This window comes from Pyxicephalus adspersus, chromosome 6 (genome assembly GCF_032062135.1).
Source record: "Pyxicephalus adspersus chromosome 6, UCB_Pads_2.0, whole genome shotgun sequence".
NCBI lineage: Eukaryota > Metazoa > Chordata > Amphibia > Anura > Pyxicephalidae > Pyxicephalus > Pyxicephalus adspersus.
Window position 1 is genome coordinate 95383893 of NC_092863.1, and position 26720 is coordinate 95410612.

At 40.5% G+C, this 26720-nt stretch overlaps 1 protein-coding gene across 1 annotated transcript; it reads right to left on the reverse strand.

The window, feature by feature from the left end:
• Positions 1 to 5858: 5858 nt before the first annotated feature.
• On the reverse strand, positions 5859 to 26375 carry TMEM267 (transmembrane protein 267). Its single transcript, XM_072416674.1, has 3 exons — positions 26249 to 26375; positions 17644 to 18016; positions 5859 to 9369 (listed from the first exon to the last, which is right to left on the reverse strand). Exons 2-3 carry the CDS (start codon positions 17953 to 17955, stop codon positions 9034 to 9036), a joined length of 648 nt encoding a protein of 215 aa, XP_072272775.1. The 5' UTR covers positions 17956 to 18016; positions 26249 to 26375; the 3' UTR covers positions 5859 to 9033.
• Between the last annotated feature and the right edge of the window lie 345 nt (positions 26376 to 26720).

Consider the following 26720-nt stretch of genomic DNA (forward strand, 5'->3'; position numbering starts at 1 on the left):
AGACACACGCTGCAGCCAGCGAGGAGAGGAGACACACGCTGCAGCCAGCGAGGAGAGGAGACACACGCAGGATCAGGTATCGGGTGAGTATCTTTTTTTAATTATTTTATAACACAGTATTTGTCGTATAAGATGCACCAACTTTTTCCCCCCAGTTTTGGGGAAGAAAAAGTGCATCTTATACGGCAAAAAATACGGTAAGTGAAACTGTAGAGACGGATATGATAAAAAGATACACAATGCTTGCTGCAAAGTGAAGTGCTGTACCTAGCAACAGTGTGACTGTTAACCAAGTGAAATCGCAACAATTATTTCCAGTTTTACACAGGCAATTTTGCTCCAACCGTTGCTAATAAAATATGCCCATTGTCTCATACTGTGACTGCAACCAAGTGAAATCACAGAAGGTAATTTTACTTACTCAAGGGCATTTCTCCCACTTTAACATTATTTGTTCAGCACGATTAGAGGTCAGTGGATAAAAAAAAATGGATTCAAAGTATTCCTAAACCTTTAACAGCACAGGATCATACAATGACAGGCTGCTACCCAGGAAAACCTGTCTTTGTCTTATACAGAGGGCGGCGGCTGATGTCAGCAGCCCTCCTTAAAAGATGGTGCACAGCTGACCAAGGTGCAATTTTCTGTTATTCTGGGATAGGAATTGAGAAAAACCTGTAGGGACAGATATGTTTAAAAAAAAACACTTGTTGCAAAGTACTAAGGGAAAAAGGGGTAGAGTACTTTTAGGAAACGTACTTAGCAACAGTGTGACTGTTAACCAAGTGAAATCACAGCAATTAGTTTCAGTTCTAAGGGGTCAATTTTTTCCCACTGTAGCATAAACATTTGATCAGCACAATTGGAGATCAATGGAACAGAAAAACAGATTAAAAGTAGCCCTACGTTGTCCAAGGTTCCTAAAAATGGCTATAGAAAACATCCCTAGTGATTTATCAAAATCCCAGAAGAGGACCAGATGAAGATGGGGGCATCTGCAAAGAAGTAAGGACAAGTAGGCGTAATTAAAAAATTGTGAACAGGCAGGTAAGGTAATTTTATTGCAGGAGGGGTATTACCTTTTGAAAAAGAGAACCTGTTAGTATTTTTTAGTACTTTTTGGTTTTACTTTAACCTTTTATTCTTTTTTCTAAAGAAATGCATTTGTTATTTTAAAAAAGCCAGCAGTGTGGTATTTATAACACACCTGTGATGATGAAATAGAATCTGCTCAAACCCCACCACAAAACCAGGCTAACCCGTATTGATAGTGCCGCTGCCAAATTAGTGTAAACAAATCATTGCCTGACATCTTAAAGTTAAGGCTGCAGATGTATCAGGAAATAGGAAACAAAGCTGGAGAATGGTCTGTTCTTTAATTGGTATGGTGCAGCTCTGCTAAATATTAAAGCAGAACTCCAGTCAAAACAAAAAGAGGGAATGCTGATTAAAATGTAAAATACAAAGCCAAATTTTGCTGCAATATTCACCCAATTTAAAGATTTCCCCAACAGTACTTTCATTCAACCTACTTCCTCTGAGCCAGGGCATTTTGGAACTGCCCCAGACTATGGGCCTGAGTTACTACAGCTCCCCAATGATGGAGAGGATACACTTGTACCAGTGAAGCTGGGTGATCCATCAATCCTGGAATGGATTTGCTATTTAGTAGCAAAAGTTTTCAATCCTGGACAGATCCACTCCAGGTTTTTTGGATCACCCAGGTTCATTAATAAAAGAATATCGTCTCCAGCTTTGGAGAGCTTTAATTAATCAGGTGCTATGACTGCAGAATAAAAGTAGCTGGTTATTTGGTTATCCCACTGATCAGTATAATTTTGTCTGCACATGAACTTTGTCTTGCAATAGACAGACAACCAGATCTAATCCAGGTATACATTGTAATTATGAATACAAAGCTGCCTGTATACCTGGAGAAATTATTAGAGAGTGATGGAAATTATTTTACAGCTGACACTTGAACTGAGGAAATCTTTAAAAAGCAACATCTCTTCCAACAAACACCAAAATGGAATTTTCCCCTATTTTTATGACATTTTCTCTATTTCCTGTTGCATCTTCTAAACATGAAAAAGAGAAATCTTTCCAACTGGTTAGGGACAAAAAAAATGGTTTAAAATCTATGTAAGATGCAATTTCTGGAACCGGCCCAGATATTTTTTTTTATTACACGCCATTGGCCTGGCTCATTCCCTGCTTGTGTTACCAGTGATGGAGGAAAATGTAAAGTGGATAAGCCATGAGTACACACAGTATTCCCAAGCAAAAACAGTGGAACATGTGCAGCTCAGCATTTGTTAGCAGGGATGCCCCGCATTCCCTTGTAGGAGTTACATCATCCCAGCCTGGCTAATCAAGATGGCTGAAGATCAGATTATGAAAGAGAAGAAAGAGGATGGCGGGGACAGAACAGGGACAGGGGAGTATCGATGGGTTTAGTTCTAGTTTAATGCAAGAACACTGCCAGAGAAGAAGGGTCTATGGCACGGTTTCCCAACCAGGGTTCCATAGAGCTTTAGGATTCCTCGAGCCATGAGCAATGTAGAAATCTTAGGTCATAGAATTGTAGTAGGGGTTCTCTGAGGACCTGAAAGTTATTTCATGGGGTTCCCGTGTTAAAAAGTTTGAGAAATCCTGAACTATGGCATCAACAGGCCAATTAGAAACATAACTTTAAAAGTGCTTTGGGGTGTGGGGGCTGTATATCCTATAGAACACCTAAACTTTCTTTAGATCTGTATTTAAATGACAAGAAGAAAACCTGTGATCTCAATAAGCACTGCTGAATATAATCAAAGGGGCAGAGCAATGTTCTCCAGGAAACATAAAGGGAGGCCTGAGCGTAGGGCCGGCATGACTGGCTGTTTGGGCAGCCCCCACCCCCCCTCTTTCTTTGTTCCTGTTAGGTTATTCAGGGGTTAACGTGTGAGAAGGAGTTCAAGGAGGGGTGGGATTAGCTAGAGGTTTGGTGGGAAGCTAAGGGGAGGAGGATAGAAGGGTTTAAGTAAGAGGGTCCATCAGGAGTGAGGGACAGTTTTTTCTGGAAATTCCCACCCACTCTTCCTTTAGAGCAGGGTTATGTGTGTAGTCGGTTGGGGTTTAGGAGGGTAAGAGTCCTGTTGGTAATTGGGGAGGGCAACCCATTGGTAGGGTGCCCATTTAAATGGTGTTATGGTGGGGCCCCTGAGGCGGCGCTGGGCGGCTAGGGGCCAGTGTATGGTAAAACAATTTTTGGTGGAACGGACTTTACCTGTTTTCCTAGACCTGCAGCTTGGTGGAGTAAACCGGGGTTGTTTGGTGGTTGAAGTACAATTGGGCACAGTAAAAATGGGGTTGTGTTATAGTTTATTGGTTGGAAAAGGTTTATAGTAATAAAATGTAAAGTATATGTAAAGAGTATATTATTGTTATATGGCCTTATATATGTTAATTTATGTTAATTGAGATAATATTTATATGTTGTGTAAATATGGTTATAATTAATGGTTATTTAGGGTCATTTATGTTGTTGTAATAAATGGCTGCTTGCCAGCCAATTTAAACCCAAGGAAGGTGTCTGTGCGTTTTTGGGGTGAAGAGTATTGGCTGGTAGGCAATGGCGGAGGAAGTGCGGGAAAATTTAAATGTAAGTTGGGTGCGGGAAATGTTTTGGTTGGGAAAAATCTTGGTTGGGGTTTTTCTTTAAGGGGGTGGGGGCGGGAGATCCAAACTACCTTAGTCAAGACCTTAGTGAGTACGTTTCTGGTTGGGAAACAGGAGAACTGTATTTTGTTAAGACTCTTCAGTGCTGAATAAGATTTGTTCACCCCAGGTCAACTCTTGCTTTGTCTAGCAGATGGTGAATAGGGTGAAGAACCTTATCATGTTTCTTGGTTCTCTCAAATGCTGAGATGCTCGGCCTCCTCATCCTGTACAATGCAGGAGCCGGTTCACAAGGAGGTCACAATGAGGTAAAATCCCAGGATAGTCTCATCAAATCCAGACCAGGGGTTAACTGACTTATTTGATGCAAAGTTATCGAGATTAAAAAAAAAAACAACTCATGTAAAAGAACCCATGCAGTTTTGCAAACAATATTGAAAATGTTTTTTTATCATCCATACAGCTGGAGTAATACCATACTTTGAGAGACAAATGGCAATTACAAAAATCTTAGGACTTCCATACTAATATGCTCCACTCAGTACTCCAGATTAAGGGAAATTTACAGAAGAAGTGTTTGGATGCCGAAAACACACAAAATTATCAAATATTTCTGCAAGTGATGCTGGGGCTTTGTAAACACAGACCTTCATATTTGGCTAATTTAGAATGTTAGCTGGCAATTTGTAATGAATAGGTGATCCATTCATTTCAGATATAGTTTCGCCAAAGAGGTTGTTCCACATTCACACAAACCAGTCTGTTTAGTTCTTTGCAATAGAAATCAGACCTATGTAGTAAGACATTCCTAAATAAGGTTGGTAATAAAAGTGGTAATAATCTAATCTGACCACTAGATGTCTCCAACATTCTCCTGGTCATAAAAAGGCACAAAAACCACAGAAATGAATTCAGCTTCATTCTCTTCAATGGATGATTTACTTTAGCATGAATATCCATTTTATCTTATCATCATCTCCTAAAATGCTCAATGTACAAAATAGAAATGTCGCTAAAATATGCAATTGCCAAAACCTTTTATTTCTATTTTTGGAGATATTGTGGAAGCATTAAGAGGTTCAGAAGAGCTTGAATTCTGGTCTTCTCATTAGTGCTGCAGTTTAGGATATGAGCACGAGCGATGAAGGGGACATCAGAGGTTACATGATATAACCAGAACGGCTCCAGAGTGGACCATACAAGAACATTGTCACTGTTTTTGGGAAGGTTGGAATTTGAGAGAATCTACAGCCATATTTTTTAATTTTTGCTATTGAATAGAACTGTTTGGGTGACTCCATCCTTCCTGGCCTGGAGATAGACACATATGCAGAAACACAGTTGTTTTTGAACGTTAATAGAGTAGTAGAGGTTACAATCCTATCATTTTTAGTGCCATAGGTAACTATTGGTGATTTTACCTTTCTTCCTCTCGCAATGATAGAGCCGTCAGAGACATAAATAAAGGAAGATTAATAAAAATGAAAACATGGGAAAAGTTTCATGTCATAATAAAGTAAACGTGAAAATATGTGAAAATGTAATGTCCTTTCTGCAAAAAAAAAGACATCCCAAGGTGAACTTTTAAAGCAGACCTAAACTCGACATTTTCACTTTACATAAAAGAGTATATGTAAAGGAAAAAGATTATGTTAATATGTATATGTAAAGGAAAAAGATATATATGTATTATATGTAAATATGTATATGTAAAGGAAAAGGAAAAAAAGTGCAGCACAGCACTTAAGTCTTGATTGCCTCGATCATTGGGAGCGCAGAGACCCCCGGAATACATACGTCACGCATCCCAAGAGGCTCTGGGTGCTCCGTCTGCCCCATCTCATTTTTTCCAATAAGGAGAAAGAGATGCCACACATGTGCAGTGAGATCCGCTCTCTCTTTTTTACCCTTTACAGCCGGTTACGTCAACCGATCTCACACTTGGCCAGTGAATAGTGAAGATGGCGGCGCCCAGCGCTAGCCCTGCGTCAGGTCGATGAGGAATTCCAGGACGACATGGGAACAGAATGGGAACATGGGAAGATCCAGGGCCATCGAGGGAACTGCGGGATTAAAGGTAAGTGTAATTTTTTAATTTTCCGTTTAGTTCCACTTTAAGTAACATGAATGGGCAAAGCAAAAGTTGGTCCTACAGGAAAAGAAAAGAAAGAAAGAAAAAAATCACACTATTACCATTTATTTTGATATTAATTTATTAATTTCTTCACACAACATACGTTTTGACCACTTATCTCAGTCTGTAAAGTGTTGTAAATCATGGAAGCTTTTGATGTGCTGGTTCTGATCTAGATGAACTATTTAGGTGATGTAGAAGTGGTTTACAAAGTAGTTAAATGAATGAATGAAATCTACACAATGCACAAACCATCTGAATCCAGCGTGTTATAAAGATGCACATCACCCGAAAATATTTTCAGAACTGGCTTCAAACTGAAAGATTTATTTCGTTGATGAAATGTTCCTTGATGTGATATCATAGATGAACAATTCTGACTTCCTAGCGCGAAATGAAAGCTGGTCGCTGCATTTATAGGACTTCAATGACTTCTGACCATGATTGGCTGGCTGAAACTTTTTTTCTAGTGGTGAAGGTTTAATAGGTGTACTTGTCATATGCTTCTCATTGGTAGTGAAAGTCCTCTTTCCCTTAACTTTCACTCTCCTACCCCAGTGAGAAAAAAAGTTGAATGGTGGAAACTTAGATTGACAATTGAAATCCTAGTGAGGATTTCAGAAGTCATCGGGTCTGATTTATTAAAGCTCTCCAAGGCTGGAGAGGATACATTTTCACCAGTGAAGCTGGGATCCAGCAAACCTGGAATGGATTTTTAAAAGTCATTTTCTATTTGTTAGCAAATGTTTTTTAGTCCTGGGCCAGATCCATTCCAGGTTTTTTGGATTATCCAGCATCACTGATGAAGATGTATCCTGTCCAGCCTTGGAGAAATTTAATAAATCAGAGCCATTGTGTCCGATTTATTTCTCCAAGACTGAAGAAGATGGACCATCATGGAGGAACCTGGGTGATCCAGCAATTTATTAAGCTATACAATACTGTAAAAACAGTGGTTTTTAGGAGACAGTTTGTAATTTTTCATTGCTCAAGGAACCCCTAGCAACCTCTGGAGGAATCTTAGGGCTCCACAGAACCCTGCTTAGTCTGGATTGTAGCCTGAGATGCCCACAACACATCAAGTCTTGTCACATAAATCTGCGTGCACAGACGCTTTGCTAATTGACCCAAACCTGATTGGACTAATAAAGAAGCCCAATTTCCACACCTGATAATCACCCAAAGATTATGACCCCAGGTGAACACAGAATAGATCAGTGGCCCCACCAACAAACTATTCAGCAAAATGATAAAAGGTCCACAAAACTACATTGTATCCCAGACATTAATTATTGGACTCTATCAGTGAGCCTATTGCTAGGAACTGCCCCAGGCTGTGTTGCTGCATTATAGTACATCAGAGAAAGGGAATGTTTGCTACACAAGCTTTTGGAGAGGTGAAATGTCTCTTGTAAAAATTAATTTGTACCTTTACAGCGTGAGCCGTGGTGCAGGCCTACCAGGCCCTGTAAACATCTACACAGCCAAAAGAGTGCTATCTACAGAAACAGCACTGCAAAATAAAACACGTATTTCTATTAAAAAATAAACCATCTATACAATTTAGTAAAAGTAGCATATTTGTGATTTACACAATTAACTAAGCTCAGTAGCTTTTTCATGTGCATATGTGGAATTTATACACAAGGAGATATCCTTATTACAATCCATGAAACTGTGCACTTTTATTTAAGAGAACCGGTCAGCCTGGTACTTCTGGTCCCCTATATAGTGCTGCTTACACAGGAAAACTATGGTCACCGTGTTGGTTATAAAGACAGCTAACACACAGAACCCCAGGACTATTCAATGGCTTGTGAGAGTGGTGCTTGAAAAATGATTTGTATTGTCACAAACACATATATGTAGCTTGCAGAGCATGCTAATGCAAAAACTGAAGGTTAGGATAACGAGAAACATTAAGTATCTGGGTTATGTCCTCTAGTTCAGGCAAGTGAACATTTTCCATGTCGGACTTTACTGAGTACACAATTATCTAATACATATTGTCCTTAAGTGCACTATACTCTTCAAAACCAATAAATGTTTATGATCATGCACATCTATCTTTATTCTTTGGGCCACTTCCTTTTGTGTGCCTGCACCATGCAAGCAAATGCAGATCAGCATCAAGGAAGTACATTTCTCCAACCAAAATGCCTTACGCAGCCCGGGCTGACACTTCAAGTCTTTGTGTACACACCAGGTTAATAGAGCTTCCCTTTGTTCAGGAACATTGTCATGCTAGGGCAGGTAGTTGTAGGACCTGGTAAGATATTCCAGGTTTACAGCAAAGTAAAAACAGGGAAACAAAAAAGAATGATATTATAAAACTCAAATAAGGTAAACTACTGATATAGAGTATGTTTTTTTTTAGTTTGGAGTTGAGATTGATTAAGTTGATCTGATTTTCTTTTTTGTCTTTTTGCTTTAGAAAGCATCAAAGTTGCCACCATTATGACCTGGCCAATCAAGTTAGCCTGTTTATTGATGGAGCAAGGAGAGGCGAGTTTAGATCAATTTAGTTACAAAGTGGTTCCGTTAACCAACACATAGTGCTGCTGTTATGTTTGGTGTTTTTCACAAAACAACATTATTTGGTCATTAAATGTAGTTTACACTATATACATCCTTAGTAAAACCATGTAAAGAATATTTTAAGTTGTATCGCTTAAATCAAATAAACCCATTAGGGGTTCTTTATTTTTTTTTATTGCTGTGGATCAGTGTGCCTTCCCAGAATGATTATATACCACATGTACATATACATACATACATACACACACACACACACACACACACACACAGACACACACAGACACACACAGACACACACGTTTTTACGCTGGGTGGGAAGAAGCTGATGCAGGTGGCTGTGTCCATGTATCGTGAGCCAACTTTTCGGTAGCCACCCAAAAACACCCGAGTGGTTACTGAAAAGTGGTGCGCCCGGTAAAAGAGGACGGGGAGAACACTGTATCTGCATATATATTACCATACATTGATTATTTATATAGCACCTTCTTCTCACACAGCTCCTTATGGAGTCCATAGTCATTGTCACTAAATGCTCAAAAACTAATGTAATCTAGGCCCAAATTTGGGTGAAGCCATCAGTATGTTTTTGAAATGTGGAAGGAAATTAGTGTGCAGAAGGCATTATATAAAAAAAGGTAGCAGGCTGACAGGTTCTCTTTAAGCAAACACCTAAACGTATACAACTTTACTTCTCACACTCAGACATCAATGTGAATGCCATGTTTCTTGGTCATCATTTCTCTTGTTCCAGTGAGGTACATGATGAGCGAGCACAGATTGGGCAAGGTGGCAGTGATAGCCACATATAGCCAGTATGGGAGAGGAGCCGTCTTTCCAAAGGGACAGAGCCACAGCCCATGCCGGATCCCATCCCGGATGTGATGCGAAGTCCATGAGATGAACAACATCCAAGGGAGGAAACACCAAGAGTCTTTGAGTCTCAAGAATTGCATGAGGAACTTCAGAGCGAGCGCCATGATGGGGATAAGGGTGGAGCAGTGCAGGGGAGGACGATGAGGCAGATGGAGAGCAGCCTGGCAAAAGAGAAAAGAAAAAGTTATTTAGTGCCAAATATATTTGCTTTATGTTATATGTTCTACTACAATGGTTTTGGTTTTCATAATTATGCAAATGTAATTAACAAATACTCCCGAAGGTATGTTCAGTATGATCTGTTCAACATTACCTAAACATACCAAATGGTTTATCTGCCTATATTCTGTCATATTCTCCCACCATTAACAATGCAGCTCTGTATCCTAAGATTATTTGGATTTTGATCAACGATAAACTTACATGCATTAAGCACCTGAGCGTTACACTGATTTCTAGATTTCTGTTCCAAAAGCGTCACAGGTTTTCATGAAATTTTTTTTTTTAAATTGTAGACCTGTAACTTACAGAAATATGTCCGAATAGGGTTCTAGTAGATATTATGAATATAAAAACGGAACCGACGCTGGATTAGCACAGCGGGACCAGGTAAGTGGGGATTTTAGTGTAGGCGAAAAAATACGGGGTTAACCAAAAGAGCAAAAATATTTAGTGCGAGAAATTACGGGCTTAGCGGTTAGGGGGTTAAGGACACTGCGAATGTGTTTATTATTAGACAGGATTTATATAGTACCAACATATTATGCATTGCTGTACATTAAATAGGGGTTGCAAATGATGGACAGATACAGACAGTGACACAGGAGGAGGAGAGGACCCTGCCCAGAAAATATTACAATCTAAGAGGTGGGGGAAGTATCACACAATAGGATGGGAGATATGTAATGGTGGGAAGTAGTGATGGTTTCAAAGTACAGAAGAAGACGAGTTGGCAAGATTGAAAAAATGGGTTTTGAGTGCTCCCTAAATGAGCAGAAAGTAGGAGCAAGCTAAATAGGACGAGGAAGACCATTCCAGAGGGTCGGGTCTGCTCTAGAGAAGTCTTGGAGCCGTGCATGTGATGACGTTGGGGGTAAGGAAGTCGTGAGTAGGTCATTGGAGGAGTGAAGAGTCTTTAAACTGACCTGGGATCCCTGGATCTCTTATTGCAACTCTGGACTCTTTCCAATGAAAAGCAAGACTTTTTGTTCTCCCCCTTCACTTTGCTCATTGTATTTACTTCACAAACTCTGCTGACCTCCCCCATTGTTGTTCTCCCTTTGGCTTATGGCTGACTTGTTGAACTGTTTAAATTTATATTTGATATTTATAATGTAAATGTATTTTTATTGTTATCCCATTTCACCATCCTAAAAAATATGAATAAAGAGATTTATACATCTAGACAGTGACCGTTCCTTTTCAGGAGTGCCAGCTTTGGCTTTTGAGTTTTTTTACTTTCAATAGGTTGCAATGAAAAAAAACAAACATGTTGCTTCCCATCAGACTTGCACAGCTCTGGCTGGAATATGAAGGAGTGAATACATTTTCCTAAAGTGGAACCAAACTCAATAAAGTATTTTGAGCAGGCAGGTTATTTATTAAAGACAGGCGATATCCCTTCTGCTATGAAACAAACTTACCTGCCCGTTAGAAATATTTTCTTTATTTACACTGAGCTGCACACGTGCAATATTTGTCGTTGGATATTTCACGATCCTTTCCAATGACAAAAGACTGCACAATGCATGAACAAGCTTTGTACATACAGCACAATTCTGCTCTATGGAGGGGGGAGAATGAAGGAGCGGCACCCCACTGCGCTCTCCCCCCTTCACTTTCATTACGATCATTCATTGTCCCTGAATCTGCCAGGACATTCGTTGGAGCGACGGACGATGAGCGCTGTACACACATGCCAAATTCTCTTCCTATATCAGCCCAGAGGCATTATCGGATGAGAATCATCTGACGTGTGTACGTATCCCTAGTGTAAGATCCCCACATACCTGGCTGCTGAGAATGACTGATTTGCCATGAGCATGCACAGGAGTTCAGTCAATACTCCTAGATTGTAAGCTCTTTGGGGCAGGGTCCTCTCCTCCTGTGTCACTGACTGTATTAGTCTGTCATTTGCAACCCCTATTTAATGTACAGCGCTGCGTAATATGTTGGCGCTAAATAAATCCTGTTTATTAATAATAATATTATTTCCTGCATGGTCAATCCTGAATCCACAATGGAGCGAGGACAGCTGAGTTTATTTCTTACATTATTCTACATGAACATTAAAAAATACATTTTATTACTTCAGAACCTCACAGACAACAAAAGATTTTTGTTCACAAACCTGGTCATACCTAAAAAAACTTTCAGTTCTATTTTTGTTATAATTGCAAAGCAATCAAAGAGAACTTAATAGTTTTGATGATTGGCTAGATCAAAGGCAACAAAAAGTGGAAAACCCAATTGCTTTTAACAAAATTGTCTTTTTTAAATTGCATCTTGTGGTGTTAAATTGCCGGGGGGTTCTTGGCGAAGTTGTTGAACTATACTAGAAATTGCAATTTTGAGGATCCAGGTGACTTCTTACTTTAATTGGCTGAACTTTTAGCCTTCATACAAGATGAAAAAGGATTCTTTTAATGCCATAAACTTTTATAAAACATACAGCTACCATGACACCATCGTAGGGATAGTTTTCAGCAACTGTAGAACCAACGCAGATGGTCAGAGTTTTTCCTTTCTATGTAAGCAGAAGGCACTCTGCTGCGTACTCCCATCAGAAATCCGAAGCAAATATTCTTGTTGGTCATTTAGTGAACCAGCAGAACTGATCATTATATAACATTGTACAGACACAAGATTTGATGCAAAAATGTTCATATCGGGGGATGAAAACCTACAGTCTATAGCAGTGATTTCCAACCACTGTGCCACGGTGAGGGATCTTCAGGTGTACCATGGGAAATTATACAATTACCATTGTGGAGTGTCTGTGCTGTAGTGACTGGCAGAGTAATGTAATACGCTTCCATGCCAGTGGGTGGCAGTAGGTAGCCTAATTGCCTTGTTTATTCTTACGAGACAAGAGAATTAGGTACAGAGTGTCATTTTGTAACATTTTTGATTTGTGGCATGGCGCAGGATTTTTTCAATTTAAAAAATGTGCCGAGGCTCAAAAAAGGTTCGATCAGTGATCAATTCTTATCTATCCTTCTCTCTGGGCATACAAATAAGAAAACAGGGCAGTTCCTCAGCTTTCTTCTGCCTGAAGCAAAACTGAAACTCCCCCACCTTACTGAAATATTTAGTGCATAAGCAAAAGGCTTTCTCTCTGACATATCTACTGAGCTGAAATTAATCTGACATCCATTCTGGTAGGCTAAACATACGTTTGTGTTCCTTGAACTTGTCCTCTGTTTCTAAGACAACCGCCCACATGGTTCATCAAAAAAGCTGCGTGTTTTCATTTTGCTGCAAATACATCATTATCATTTAACCCGGTATCATCCTGACCTGCTGGGAAAGCAGGCTTACGCTTACTGTGCGGCCTTCATTTATCACACGAGGGAAGAAACCTTTCTCTGACTGCACGCCATGCATTGTATCTACTCCTCCGTATTGTATGGATGACATTTTATATTCTGTGCGCGCCTCAGGCTTTGTAGAGCTTGATGCTTCATCACATAAAAAAACAGAAGATTTATTACTTTTACCGGAAAATTTTCCAATAACTTGCTACATTAATTTGTAGAGTATACAGATATTATTTATTCTTATTCCCAATTCATAGTGTAGGGGGTGAGATTATAGCAGAAAAATAAAATCGATGAATACATTTTTTGTGATGAGCTAATAGTGTGAACATTTAACTTGTGACTTGACGAGAACTTTGCCATGCATTGCTAGACTTCCATGTCCAAATCTTGACACTAACTGCGTGGAACTTTGTATGTTCTCAACCATATATGCATGAGTTTCTTCCAGGAACTCTATGAACCTGCCTTGACCCCTGCTATAATTACTACATACAGAGCTTACTGTACATTAGTACGCTGGCCATTGGGAAGAATGTCACCCCTACAGATAGCCAAAAAGATCATTGGTGTCACTTACACTGACCCGAGAGGCACAAACTGCTCATTACTCAAGGAACCCCTAGCAGAGGGACTCTAGGGTTCCACATAATATTGGTTGAGAAACACTGCTATGGGCTGAAGAAGATGTAAGCACTATATACTGCAAATGCTTAGATAAATAAATCGATCAAAGCAGTAAATTTAAGTCTCTTTAATGGACTTTTCTGCATAGCAAAAATCCCACAGGTCATAGCTAAGGGTGCAAAATTCTTCTCAGACATTTACATCTTCTGCAGCTCATCCTTCAGCACTTGTGATGGGTTGCAATAGAATGTAGCTGGTTGGTATTTGGAGGTGTAAAGCAGGTATAAATAAATAAAACCTTTCTCTGGTCATAGTGTTAAAGCCTAACTCTTTTCAGAAACACCCAAATATCATCTGCTTTTTGCCACAAACCTCCCCTACCGCTTCCCAAACTTATTCAGTGATGGTCCAATTTTGGTTGAATGGTGCAAGTAACACTCAGCACAATTCTTGAAAGTCCACACATCAATACACTCATCAATATGCACACACCAAGCAGCAAGGATCGGCCTCCGCCAGAGAAAAGACTATTTTACATTTCAAGTTCATAGCATCTCATGTTAAAGCAATCTACCCACAGATATTATTATTATTACAGAATATCTATATAGCGCCAACATATTATTCAACACTTTACAAAGTCTATAATCATGTCACTAGTTGTGCCTCAAAGGAGCTCACAATCTAATGTCCCTACCATAGTCATATGTCATTATTACAGTCTTAATACAATTTGGGGGGAAGCCAAATAACCTAACTGCATGTTTTTGAAATGTAGGAGGTAATCTGAGTACCCGGAAGAAACCCAAGCAAACACAGAGAGAACAGAACCTACAAACTCCATGCAGATAGTGTCCTGGCTAGGATTGAAACCTGGGACCCAGAGCTGCAAAGGCCAGATCGCTAACCACTGAGCCACCATGCTACCTGATATTATAGAAAAAAAAAACATTGGGTAGCCGTGTTTATCCTTTACCGCACAGCTTTTTCACTGCAACAAGATAAAAATAAATATTCCCCAGGCATAGAGATAACCTGCCGGCAGACACATGGATCACACGTACGGAACTCTGTTGACGTTTAATTTCAATTTAGAAGAGAAACGCTTCCCTGAGGAACAGGACACAAACAACCTTCATTATTATTGGCTCGACCTGAAGCAACAGAGCTTCGACTGGCAAGAAGCACCCAAGAAAGCCAAGGAGGTGAGAATACAGCAAAATAACTGGGGCTGATTTACTGTAAGAAACAGACTTCAGAGTCATCTCCTGTCTGGTTTTATTCCCAAGGGAGTCATTACCTGATACAGGTATTAGGTGGCTGCGTGCTTGCTCCAGTTCTGTGAGCTGAAGATTGATCCTGCACCTCTAAAACAAAGCCAGCAATCCTGTATTCCCATCCAGACAGGACAATGGGAAGATGCAAAACTTTGCAATCGCCATGCTGCCTGTATGCTAGATTGTAAGCTCTTCGGGGCAGGGTCTTCTCCTCCTCCTGTGTAGCTGTCTGGCTTTGTCTGTCATTTGTAACCCCTATTTTATGTACAGAGCCGTGTAATATGGTGGCGCTATTCAAAACCTGTTTATTAATAATAATATTATTAAATATGCTCCATGCAGTTCCAATTGTTTCCCCAGATTAGGAGTGACCATGCCTTATTCTATGCTGGGCCTTTTGCAGGGGTGACAATCTTAGTAGAAGAGCAAGGCGTTGCCTAATCTTGTCAAACTTGCCCCTGCACACCAATAACCTGTATGGTAATGGTAAAATACTGGGTCAGTAATAGGTGTTTATCCCGCTGTGCTCTCTTCCATTGGTAGGCATTGCAGTTATTTATTGAACCAAATTAATGGGCAATGTGGGGTGACCACAGATGTCAGATTCCAAGAAATATGGAACGATTATCTGGCATGTGTATGGAGCTCGAGACATTTCTACCGTTCTAGGTAGAAGCTGAATATTGAGCCACCACCACTCAGATGTGTCATTGCTAGGATCCACGGCGATCAGTAATAACAATGCCAATGCTTCAATTTCCACAAAAAGTCCTAATAATATTCTGGTGGGGGCGATTCATCAAGAAACAGGCAGTGAAAGAACTTTCTTGATTGCCGAAGATTACAGGCCAATTATATTTGCCACACTGCATAGGCTAAAAGCATGACACACTACTGATGACAGAAAACTAACAATGAGTTGCAATTCTAAACCTCAGAGTAAAGGGTCAACTAAACCTGAAATAAATAAGGAAAATGGTAAAAGCAATCAGGTTAGGTGAAATGAATGCAAAGGAGTGTACAAAATATGCCTATAATATAAGCTAAATGTGATTCACACACTGCACTACAGTCATTTCTTTTCGTCTGTGAATTTACGTTGTGACGCTGGAAGTCTAATTTAGATGTAGGAGAAGTATGCAAAATAGATTCCAAAGAACATTTCTCTTTATTACAATATTTCTCATTATTTTTGCAATAAATGGATAACCATTTATCTACAGCAGGAGAAAGCTGTTTATGGTGAGCAAAAGACTGCAATATATTGATAGGAAACTAATATGAATGAGAGTTTCTGGCTGTGTTTCATAGGTGCACAGCTACAGCCACAAATGGCAGACTTTGAATTTGTAAGGTTCAGTTTCAAAAGATAAAAACTTTGAATTTACACTAATCAACAAGATCACTTTTGAAATGTTTTGTTTTGATTGGTTGATTTTTGGTTTAATTGGCATTACACAAATAGTATTGCAGGATGTCTCACGCTCTCCAATAATAATTTGCTACCCAACTTTCTAAATTTCCCAGCAAAAAAAATTACAGATCAGCTACTGGTCAGAGCCTTCCCGGGATTAAGGATTCTCCCCGATCCCCATACCTTCCCCAAGTGATTGACAGCTCAAACAATCAGCTCCACATTTTATATGCAAGGGAAAGACTTATGGCAAGAGGGGAGGAAGAAATCGCTAAATACTGGCAGTGGAGGAGGTAAGCTCAATGGCAAGTCCAGACTTAAATGAAAGCTGGGCTGCAGGCAGTCAGATTTTTTGCCTAATAAAGCTTTTTACCTGTATAAGGCAGGTATAGAATAGGCTATTCAAAAAGTTATGAATGCCCAAGGATGACTACCTAATATAAAGATGTGCAAAAAGCATACACATAACCCATTCTGACAACCTTTTATCCCCTCTTATTACACTTCTACCATCAACTTCAACAGTGATTTCCTAATGTTGATTATGACCTGTAAATGTAAATGTAAATGGCACATGCAGAGCAAATTATTTATCTGATGGCATCTTGCAAATCCCAATCACTGTGTCTCAGTGGACTATTTATTATAAGGATTGCAGATGTTACACCTTGGCAGGCAAAATCACAGTAATACAATACATAAAAGCCAATCCCATTGTAATATTGTTACATTTTTAATAGCTTTTAGCTGCTTGAAAACACTATTATTAATATTATTAATATTAATAATAATATTAATAAACAGGATTTAAATAGGGACAACATATTACGCAGCGCTGTACAATAAATAGGGGTTGCAAATGACAGATACAGACAGTGACACAGGAGGGTAGAACCCTGCTCAGAAGAGTTTACAATCTAGTAAGTGGGGGAAGTATCACACAATAGGAGGGGGAGATGGAATGGTAGGAAGTAGTGAGGGTTTAGGAAACAGAAGAAGATGGGTAGGCGAGCTTGAAAAGATGGGTTTTGAGGGCTCTTTCAAATGAGCAGAAAGTAGGGGCAAGCTGAATAGGACGAAGAAGACCAGAGTGGAGGCAGCTCTAGAAAAGTCTTAGAGCCGGCATGCGATGAGGTTATGAGTGAGGAAGTCATTAGCAGGTGATTGGAGGAGCGGAAAGAGCAGCTAGGGGGGTATTTTTCTATCAGGTCAGAAAGGTAAGTGGTACAAGAACCGTGGAGCGGTAGGAAGGGTGTGTATCAGGTAAGTAGGAGGATAGGTAGGTGGGAAGGATGGATGAGTCTGGCTGCAGCATTCATGATAGATTGTAGAGGAGAGAGTCGGGCTAGTGGAATACCAGAGAGGAGGAGGTTACAGTAGTCCAGGAAATAAATGAAAAGGGCATGTACAAGGAGTTTGGTGGTCTCTGGGGACAGGTAGGGGCAGATTTTGGAGATGTTGAGCAGGTGAAAGTGACAGGACCTGGAAATGTTCTGAATATGGGGGGTAAATAATAATAAAGGGTTTCTTCAACAAATACTTGCATTCTTTTTTGGGAAGTAGAAAAGCATCACCTACCTTTAATGAGAAAGACCCTGCCAAGAAGAAGTGATCCAGGTCAATGATACAAGCAAAGAATCCAGCAAGAATAACTTCACAGAAGTCGCTTCTCTTGCGAAGGCCAATCACAATGGCCCAGGACCACATGCCTATCACCCCATGTGTGGCACTGTCAGAGGTGGCTCTCAGCCAGTCATTTTGCTGGATGAAGGAGGTTTGCTGCACCTTGTCTGCCAGGAAGCAGAAGATGCCCAGGCCTAAGCTGGAGACCACAGAGGCACCGCTGAATGTCTGGAGGAGGGCGTCTGCCTTCTCCACCTCTGAAGCCATTGCAACGTTGAAGGCACTAAATCCCTGGGTCGCCGCCAGCCCATTTCAACAGCAATTCATTCTGCAAAACACAGGAATAGAGCGATAAATAACAGAGAACTTGTTCATGTCAAACATGACAAAATATATATATATATACATAGCGTTAACAAACACATTCAAGACAAATTATATCTGAATGCATACGTCTAATACTTAGCAGTGTTGTCTCCCCTTTAGTTGAACTTCACTCTCTTGTATAGCTACAGCAGCCAGTAGAATATTCCAGGAGCAATAGACATACCGGGAACCCCCTTAGCTATTATGTCACCCACATGTCCTTGCAGCTCATAAGGGACAGATACATTCTGCCTGAAGCTGTAGCTTTGCAAAAGAGCGTAGAGGAGCTAAAAAGAAGACATTGTTATTAATATAACTGTACTTTCATATACTGTTAGTGGAAATGGGATGCAGGTTTTCCAAGCGTTGAATGCTTAAAGGGATCTTGTGGCTATAGTAGTTTTAGAAATAAGGCAATTCCTGAACAACAAGTTCTCTGTTGCTCTTACAGATTACCCTTCTGACCTTCCTCTACCTAGATAGGAGGAAGCATAAAGAGAGTCAGCGGATCCACACTCCTGGAGGTGACTTCAGAGTTTATTGGAACAGGCGACAGGAAAGGGAAGTATGTGCCCACTTCTTTTATAGGTATGAGTTTGTTTTTAGTGACAGGGTTGCTTTAGAGTAAACCAAAAATGGGAAAAACATGAAAGCTACCACTAGTGAACTTCAAAAATGCCAATTGTCTATCAAGCGGCCCTTCATGCAGCAAAATTTTCTCAATCACTGACCCAGAGAAGGAGTGGAAAGGCCTCTTTATACGTTTCTGGTCTGTATGCTGGTTTAAGGTTAGTGACTTGGACAGTCATATAGACAGCCAGCATTTTTACAAGGACATTGGCAATGACATCCTCAATATTTAATTACAGGTTTACATTAAAGGAGATGGTATTCCAAGAATATAAAAAAGGAGACGGCAGCGAGAATGGCAGCCAAGAAGTTTGTGCCGCTATCAGATTTTAAATCAAACTCAAACGGAGTAGAATAAAGAAAACGTCTGTTTAAATGTACTGAAGGCCCCATCCACTGAACAGGATTACAGCGTTTCGGTAATTAACTTAATAATGACTGCCACTTACAATAATTCCCCTGGGAGAGAAGCCAGAAAATGTTTTTTTTTTTCATTTAAGTATCCAGCTGCAAAATTATGAAGCTTTTATGGAGTATAAAACAGCCTGAAGTCCGATTCAGTTTAAATTGTTAGAGTAAATCTGTCTGGGCAACATAACTAGAATAGATGATGAAAAAAAAAAAGTTTAAGTATTGGTTACATAAAAAACGAACGTTTAAAAAAAGAGAAAGAACCAGCTGACGTAAAATTGCCTCAGTTGGGGTCCTGTCCCTTCTACCTACCAAGTAGCTAAAGCTGAATGAAAGTTCTTCAATATTGAAGGAAGAGACAGGCGATGTCCCTTCTGCAATAACCCTTCCCAAACTACCTGATTTTTTGGGTTATCTGGCAAAAAGGATACCCAGCAAACCCAACTTCCCCTGAACATGGCAGGAATCAATGAACAACCTAAAGAAGTTATGTCACCCCGGCCCAGGCATTCAATATGGCCAAAGATCCGCTACAGAAAAAGAAAATGGCGGTGGGAGAGTAATGTGGGTTTAATTCTGCTTTCCCTCATAGAGCAGCTCATCAATTAAAGATTTGTACACAACCTCAGCTGCCTGTAACTCTTGATCTCTTCCTCGTTTTGTGAAACACTGAATGTAACTTAGGCTGGGTTTACATGTAACACATGTAAACGTTCCTACTGCGTTTATATGCACTTTTATTAGCAATTTAAAGCTTGCCTTTAAAACGCTGGAAAACATCTATACCTCGTTTTTCCGCGTTTAAGTGCTTAAAAACACAGGAAAACAACCCACTGAAATCAATGAAAGCGTTTACTCATGTTTTTGGGCGTTTTTCAGCAATAACCCAGCGTTTTAATTTTTTAAAGGTTGCAAGCAGCGTTATAGATAAACGTGCCTCAAGGAAACATCCTGGTGTAGATTAGCCTATTGGAATGCATAAGAATTTCAAGCACAGGCTTTTAAAGCCTCTAGTTAAACGCTGGGGAAAATGTCCCTATAGATTAAGCCTTAAATGGGTTTTATTTCCATACAAAGGTTGGAAATAGGGCGACGCAAGACCGGATCGAGGGAAGGTCCAGCGCCCTCGAGGGATTAAAGGCAAGTAAATTGTTTTTTATTTTCTGTTTAGTTCTGCTTTAAGTAAGCAAATTGTAATTTTAAGGTCTCATTCCCACAAAGAATGCATTAGTATTTGTTAGGTGGGTGCATTAGACAGCCTACTGATTTTAATTAAGTTAGGGAACCTGCTAAATGCCTTTAGAGTGAAGGTAAAAAAAAAAAAATGCCCTGTTTTCTACAACTCCGCACGCTGCAACACACAGAACATCTGCAAGTTGTGATTCTCTATAGCATGTAACTACAAATGAATGGTAACCAATATAAATTGGTAAACTGTGCATTAAGCAAGATTGCAGCATAAACAGGCACTTATGATGATTTTGGGAAATTACAGTTACAGCGTGGAAAATGAAATAGCCCTTTTTGATAACATGAAATGACATTTAGCATATAAGATGAACAGAGATTTCCTTTAATTTTGCTCATTAGAAGTCTAGAAATGGAATTTGAATATTCATTGTCCCAGAAATATAGAAGCGGCTTTGTAAACCTATTAATCACTGCAGGGATAGATTGAGCCAGTAAATGAAGGCAGAGCTGCTGTAAAACTCTATTTCCGGCTCTCCGTTTAATTAGACGCACACCGAGCCAGGTGCCCGCGTATATTTCTTGCGTCCTTCTTCTATTTATGACCTTGAATAGGAGACAGAGGACCCTGCCTTGTTTCTTTCTATTTTACTGCTCTCTGCGCCATCCATTTACCTTTCATCCCCGTATGGAATGTAATTAATGTTCCAGCCTTCCATCTGTCCATTAATATTATGATAGGAATAGAAATTCTGTCTCTGGTTTTGGGAAATGCTTGCAGGCTGGGTTATATAACCTGCTTGAGGCAAAAAAGAAACACTATGGGGCTGGTATTTATTCCAAAATCCTCCAGGCTAAACACATTGAAAAGAACAATATTTGATGTAATCATTTATTTATAAAAACTTGATGCTGACCGTTATAAAAAGGTGTCAGAGCACATAGTACGTTGTGGCACAATGTGTAGGGGGCTTTTTGGGCAGATTCAGAGCTGTAGCAGATAATAACACTGTGGCTCACCGGTTAGCTCTCTAGCCTTTGCAGCGCTGGGTCCCAAGTTCAAATCTCGGCCAGGACACTATCTGCATGGAGTTTGCAAGTTCTCTCCCACATTCCAAAAACATGCAGATAGACAAATTTTGGGAGAAAGTTGATTAACCTTAGATTATGTAAAAGACTTTTGACTATGGTAGGGGTATAAGATTTTGAGCCCCTTTGAGGGACAGCTAGTGACATGACTATGGACTTTGTACAGAGCTACGTTATATGTCAGTGCTATATAAACACTGGCCAATAATAATAATAATGTGAGGCTACCAGCAGCCGCTCAGTCACTCCTAAAGAACCAAGATTTGCACATTTCACATCCGGTGGCAATGAGCGGCACTAAACCACTAACTGCCCCCATTCATTATTCTATGGGGCTGCTGCAGGGTGACGCTTTATGTAGCATACCCTCAAAGGCAACAATTCACTGGCATGAGGAAGCCTAACCACACCTCAATAGCAGTCTGAATATAGCCTTACCTGCAAACCAGAGTGCCAAGCTGACCCGAAAAAAAAAAACACAAAATGTAACTACATTGGACATGTGAACATTAGAACTTGACCATGAAGCAATGCAAGAAGGTGGCTTGGATGGATTGTGGAGCACATGTGTATGGTTTACCTACAAAGGAGATGGCAGCAAGAAACACAATGGGAAGAAGATGGGCTGGCAGAGGCAGTGCAACCGTTTGGGTAATGTGCTCTTAGGAAACCTCAAGGTCCTGACACTCAAGTGGATATGAAATTGAAAAGTACTACATGGTGTCCTGCTGTCATCTCTTCCGTAGGTAAACCATACACATGCCCTTCTTCCATTGCTTCAGATTGTAATGGAACAGAGTCACCTTACCTATCTTACTGCCACCCCCATTCATTTCCCTTTGAGCTGAGGTGTTACATGTATGTTGTTGCAGTCATGCCGATGTTATTTTGACACAACTTACATACAGATGGCCAAGGGCTGCAACTAGTACACACAGTGTTATTGCCTTGGGATTAGCTACCTTTCCTGTGTTCTCCCCAATCCCTTTTACCTGGGTGTTACACTTGGCACTTTTCAGTGACCACCCGGCTGTTTTTCGGTTGTTACTGCCAATTTGGATCACAATACAGAGGCTGCCACTCGCCTACAGCGTCTTCCCACCCAGCCTAAAAAATTTGGGGATAATACTGCTTTAATAAGTAAAAGAAAGAGAGGAGCAGTACTAGTTGCCAATCAAGCATGCAGCATGAACAGTGACGGACATGGGAGCTACTGATTCACCAGACTCGGTGCAGTGTAAATGGAGTTTGAATGTTTTTCCTGTGTTTTTGTGGGCATTATGGGAACCATGCCCTTTTTTTCCCCCCATTTGGACCTACAAGGTATGACATGTCAGGTAGGAGATAAGTCCACACATCATAATTTGTGTGATTTTTCCTTCCCCTTGTTTCCAGAAAAGTGATGACTGCAGCATGGTAACTACTGTGTAGTAGTAATAATAATAATAATAATATTATTAATAATAATAATAATAAAAGAAACAATAACTCATGGCAGCCATCAAAATCTCATCTCTTTCACTACAGTAGCTTACCATCTGATTTTTTTCACTCCCACTATGACAGCGCTTCTCAAACCAAATACGTATTGCCATATGTTGTGTTCAGCAGCGTAACGCAGCACACAGCACAGAGATGTAGAGCATGCTGTGCTTTGAACATTCTGCGCGCTGTAAAAGTGCTTTTAAGGTGTCATTAAGAATGAATGGCAACCCAGCGCACCTACACAAGCTGAATGTTTCTTCAATGCGATGCACTTATGGGAATGAAGCCTTACTGTAGGTTACCCATTTCTTTCCACTCTACAATTCTTAAAATTAGTAACCAAGGGTGAATATTTCTGCAGAAGGGGCTGCTTTTTCCAAATGGCACAGGTGTTACAGGTATGTAACTGCAACACTGCAGTGAAATCAATAGCACACGCTTAGTAATTACAGATATTTTAAAGGATAAGTGCACTTATTTTACTTATCCTTTCCCTTCATCTATCCCTCCCCCACCACCCAGCAGATCCATACTTTGTGAGATCAGACAGCCATAGCTCCACTCTTTGTTTACATGAAGCATTGTCCTAGCAGTGCAGTACAGCCCCGAACCCTTCTATGAGAACATTACTGACCTTGATTGAAATCTAGGGGACTGAAATGACCACGCACAGCCATAATAAAAAAGAGTTGTAGTACTAGATGTAAACAAACATACAGCAAATAATATATATATATATATATATATATATATATATATATATATATATATATATATATATATATATATACACAGGGGGGAGTAGGAAAGGGTAGGTCAGAAAAATGGGGGAAAGAGGTTAAGTATTTTTAGCAGAACTAAACCTGAAATATACAAGAGGAAATGAAGGGTTTCTGGCAGGAAAGATATGCAGTGTCATTTGCTAAAAAAAACCTCTTCCCTGCTCCATGTGTGTTTTTTTTCTTGCTATTCTCTATTAGTGAGGACAATGTAACTTCTGGATGGCGTTGGTCCTGGAAGAGTCAGCATCTAAGATGATGTATTCAGGGAATGCAGCAGTGACTGGATCCAGGACCTGCCATTGCTGCTGGGTGCTTGAAAAAGATAAATGTGAGACATAATCAGCAAGCAGGCAATGGCAGCCTTATTTATGTCCGTAAAACATGAATATCAAAATAAAACAAGTTTGATAAATGATGAATATATGTATTGACATAACGGAAGGAAATGTGCAGGGTGGGGGTAAGATCCAGGGCTCTCTCCAGGTACACTCATCCTGCCCTGGTTATTCTCAGAGGGACAACTAATAAACATGGAATTGTCAGAATGAACAGAACAACAACCACTGCTCAGGTGATGACACATTTTGGAGATACAGACTCCACACCTTCATCAGCCTCCGGTGGACCCGGGATGGCAGGTCATTTTTAGCATTATTAGCATTGAATAGACAACAAGAATGCATATCAGAGATACATTTGCCCGCATCAGTCATTGGGAGACAACAGTTCAAAGTAATGCGTTTCGGGGACAGATTCTTCCATCATCCTTTCAGAGGACACAGAATGAGAGGTCGCAGAATGCACTTTTGGAATAGATTTCTCCTCATCAGTCTTCTAAAGACAGCAGGATATAGGAACATATTTCAGACACAGATTTGCCTTAATCGGCCGGAGGACAAAAAGTCACAGGAATGCGTTTTAGAGCCAGAAATTACCATTTATGAGCCCTAAGAGGACATGGGACAACAGGTCACAGGAACGTGTTGTTCGACAAGGGCAGCGTTTCTCAACCAGGGTTTTGTGAACCCAGGGTTCCCTGAGCAATGAGCAATTTGTGGTTCCCAGGTCTGTTTAGGATACCTCCAATGATCTTTTTAAGGGTGACATTCTTCCCAATGGCCAACAATGTAAGAGGAATTCTTCCCACTGACCACCACACTAATATACTGTGAGCTGTGGATATAGAAATGATAGCAGGGGTTCCCCCAATGAGAAACGCTGGACTAGGAATTTCCCTCTCTAGGCGTACCTAATCTTCACTTTACATAAAAGGGTAAACAATCCTTATATGTAAGGTAAAAACATTTTGTTTTAAAAAAAAACAAAGGGTAGAGCACCGCCACTAATTTTTCACTGCCTAGAATGAATGGGAGTGCAGAGCCTCCCGAGATACCTACGTCACGCATCCCAGGAGGCTCTTGGGCGCTCCTTCTGCACATGCCTGAACATCTAAGGAGCACTTTCATCAAAAGGGAAAAAAAAGCCCATCTCACCCATGCGCAGTGAGATTGGCATGTTATTTTTCCCATCTATGTCACCCGATCTCGCGCCTGGGTCGAGTCACATAGGAAGAAGAACCCCAAAGAAGAAGAGAAGATGGTGACGCCAAGAGCGCCGGCCCAAAGACCGATGCCGGGATGATGCGGCACACGATGGAAGACAGCTCCGGACTGATCGCTGCGGGATTGAAGGTAAGTAGCTACTTTTCAGTTTAGTTACTCTTAAAGTGACACCAATGATCTTTTTGGCTATCTGTAAGAGTGACATTCTTCCCAATGTAAGAGGAATTCTTCTTAGAGACCACCACACTAATAGAAATGATAGGGGGGGGTGTCCCTGAGGACCTGGTATTTTAAGGGTTCCCCAATGAGAAAGGCTGGACTAGAGATTTCCCTATATCAGCCTTAAGAATACAACAGGTCTTCATAAATAGAAGATTTGCCTTCATCAGCCTTTGGAGGAACCGGGATGACAGCAATGTGTTTCTGAGACATTGATTCACCTTATACCAGCCTTCAGAGGACAAAAGGTCATAAGAACACATTTCAATGATAGATTTGCCATCATAAGGCGACAGAGAACACCAGGTCACAAAAAAGCCTTTCGGAGGCATGAAATGAATTATAAATATAGAAATTTTTCATCATCATCTTTCAGGAACCAATATTCACAGGAACAAATTTTTAGGATCGATGATAACGAGGGGGGATTTATTTCTGAAGCACGTTTCCATGACGATGTCTTGGAAGGGGCGAGGCCTGGAAAATTGTTATGGTGTTTTTTCCTTACAAGTATTCCCTATATTTTGTATTTAAATAACAGAATGTCACTGTGTAAATTTATGATTTGCTGGCTTCTGTGGGTAATGTGATGAATTGCAGGAATATAATCAGCATTTCATGAAGCAACAGGTTAATGGCTTCCCCCAGGAGCTGTGCATTGGGAAGGGAAATTCCCTGGGCACTCAGCAAATTAAATTATCAGCTCTGGAGACAATTATAAAGCAGAATTACCCCTGACAACCAGTGTGAGGTAAGCATGGTTTGCTGGGACTTGTAGTTCCCCTATAGACATATAATAAAATTCATTGAATGAATGAAGCGCCTTACCTCCAGCTCTGCATATGGCAGCTCAGCTCGCACTGTGGCCCCTGGGTTAGGGGTCCCCGGAGCTCAGTGGTGACAACAAGACACACATACACACACGCAGCTCTCATCAGACTGACAGCTTCTTCCGGGAAGCTCTGAGGGGATTGGCCAGAATGGCGTGTTCTGATAGGCTTCTGCCATCCAACGTGCTATTGGCTGAGAGCGCGCTGGTACCATAGACCCGCCCATATCTGAGGCGTCACTGCAGAGGCTGCTCGCCTGTTAATCAACTGCTGCTGTCATGTTGGGGCAGATGGGGCAAATAGAGGTCTGGTGTTGGGGGATTTCAGCCTCTAATACCCCCCAGAGCTAGATTGATACGTCTGCATTCACACTCCAAGCTTAAAGTGTATATAAACGTGTCATATATTGCCCTTATATATGATGGCTGAATCATTGTACTATTCAGGCATTTCTCTCAGTATTTTACCCT

Excerpts from the sequence above, each read along its gene's own strand:
- TMEM267 (XM_072416674.1), bottom strand. The coding sequence starts at position 17,955 with ATGGCTTCAGAGGTGGAGAAGGCAGACGCCCTCCTCCAGACATTCAGC. Across the intron at positions 9,370-17,643 it reads CAGGGTCTTTCTCATTAAAG|GCTGCTCTCCATCTGCCTCA; the intron begins GTAGGTGATGCT and ends CTCTTTTGCCAG.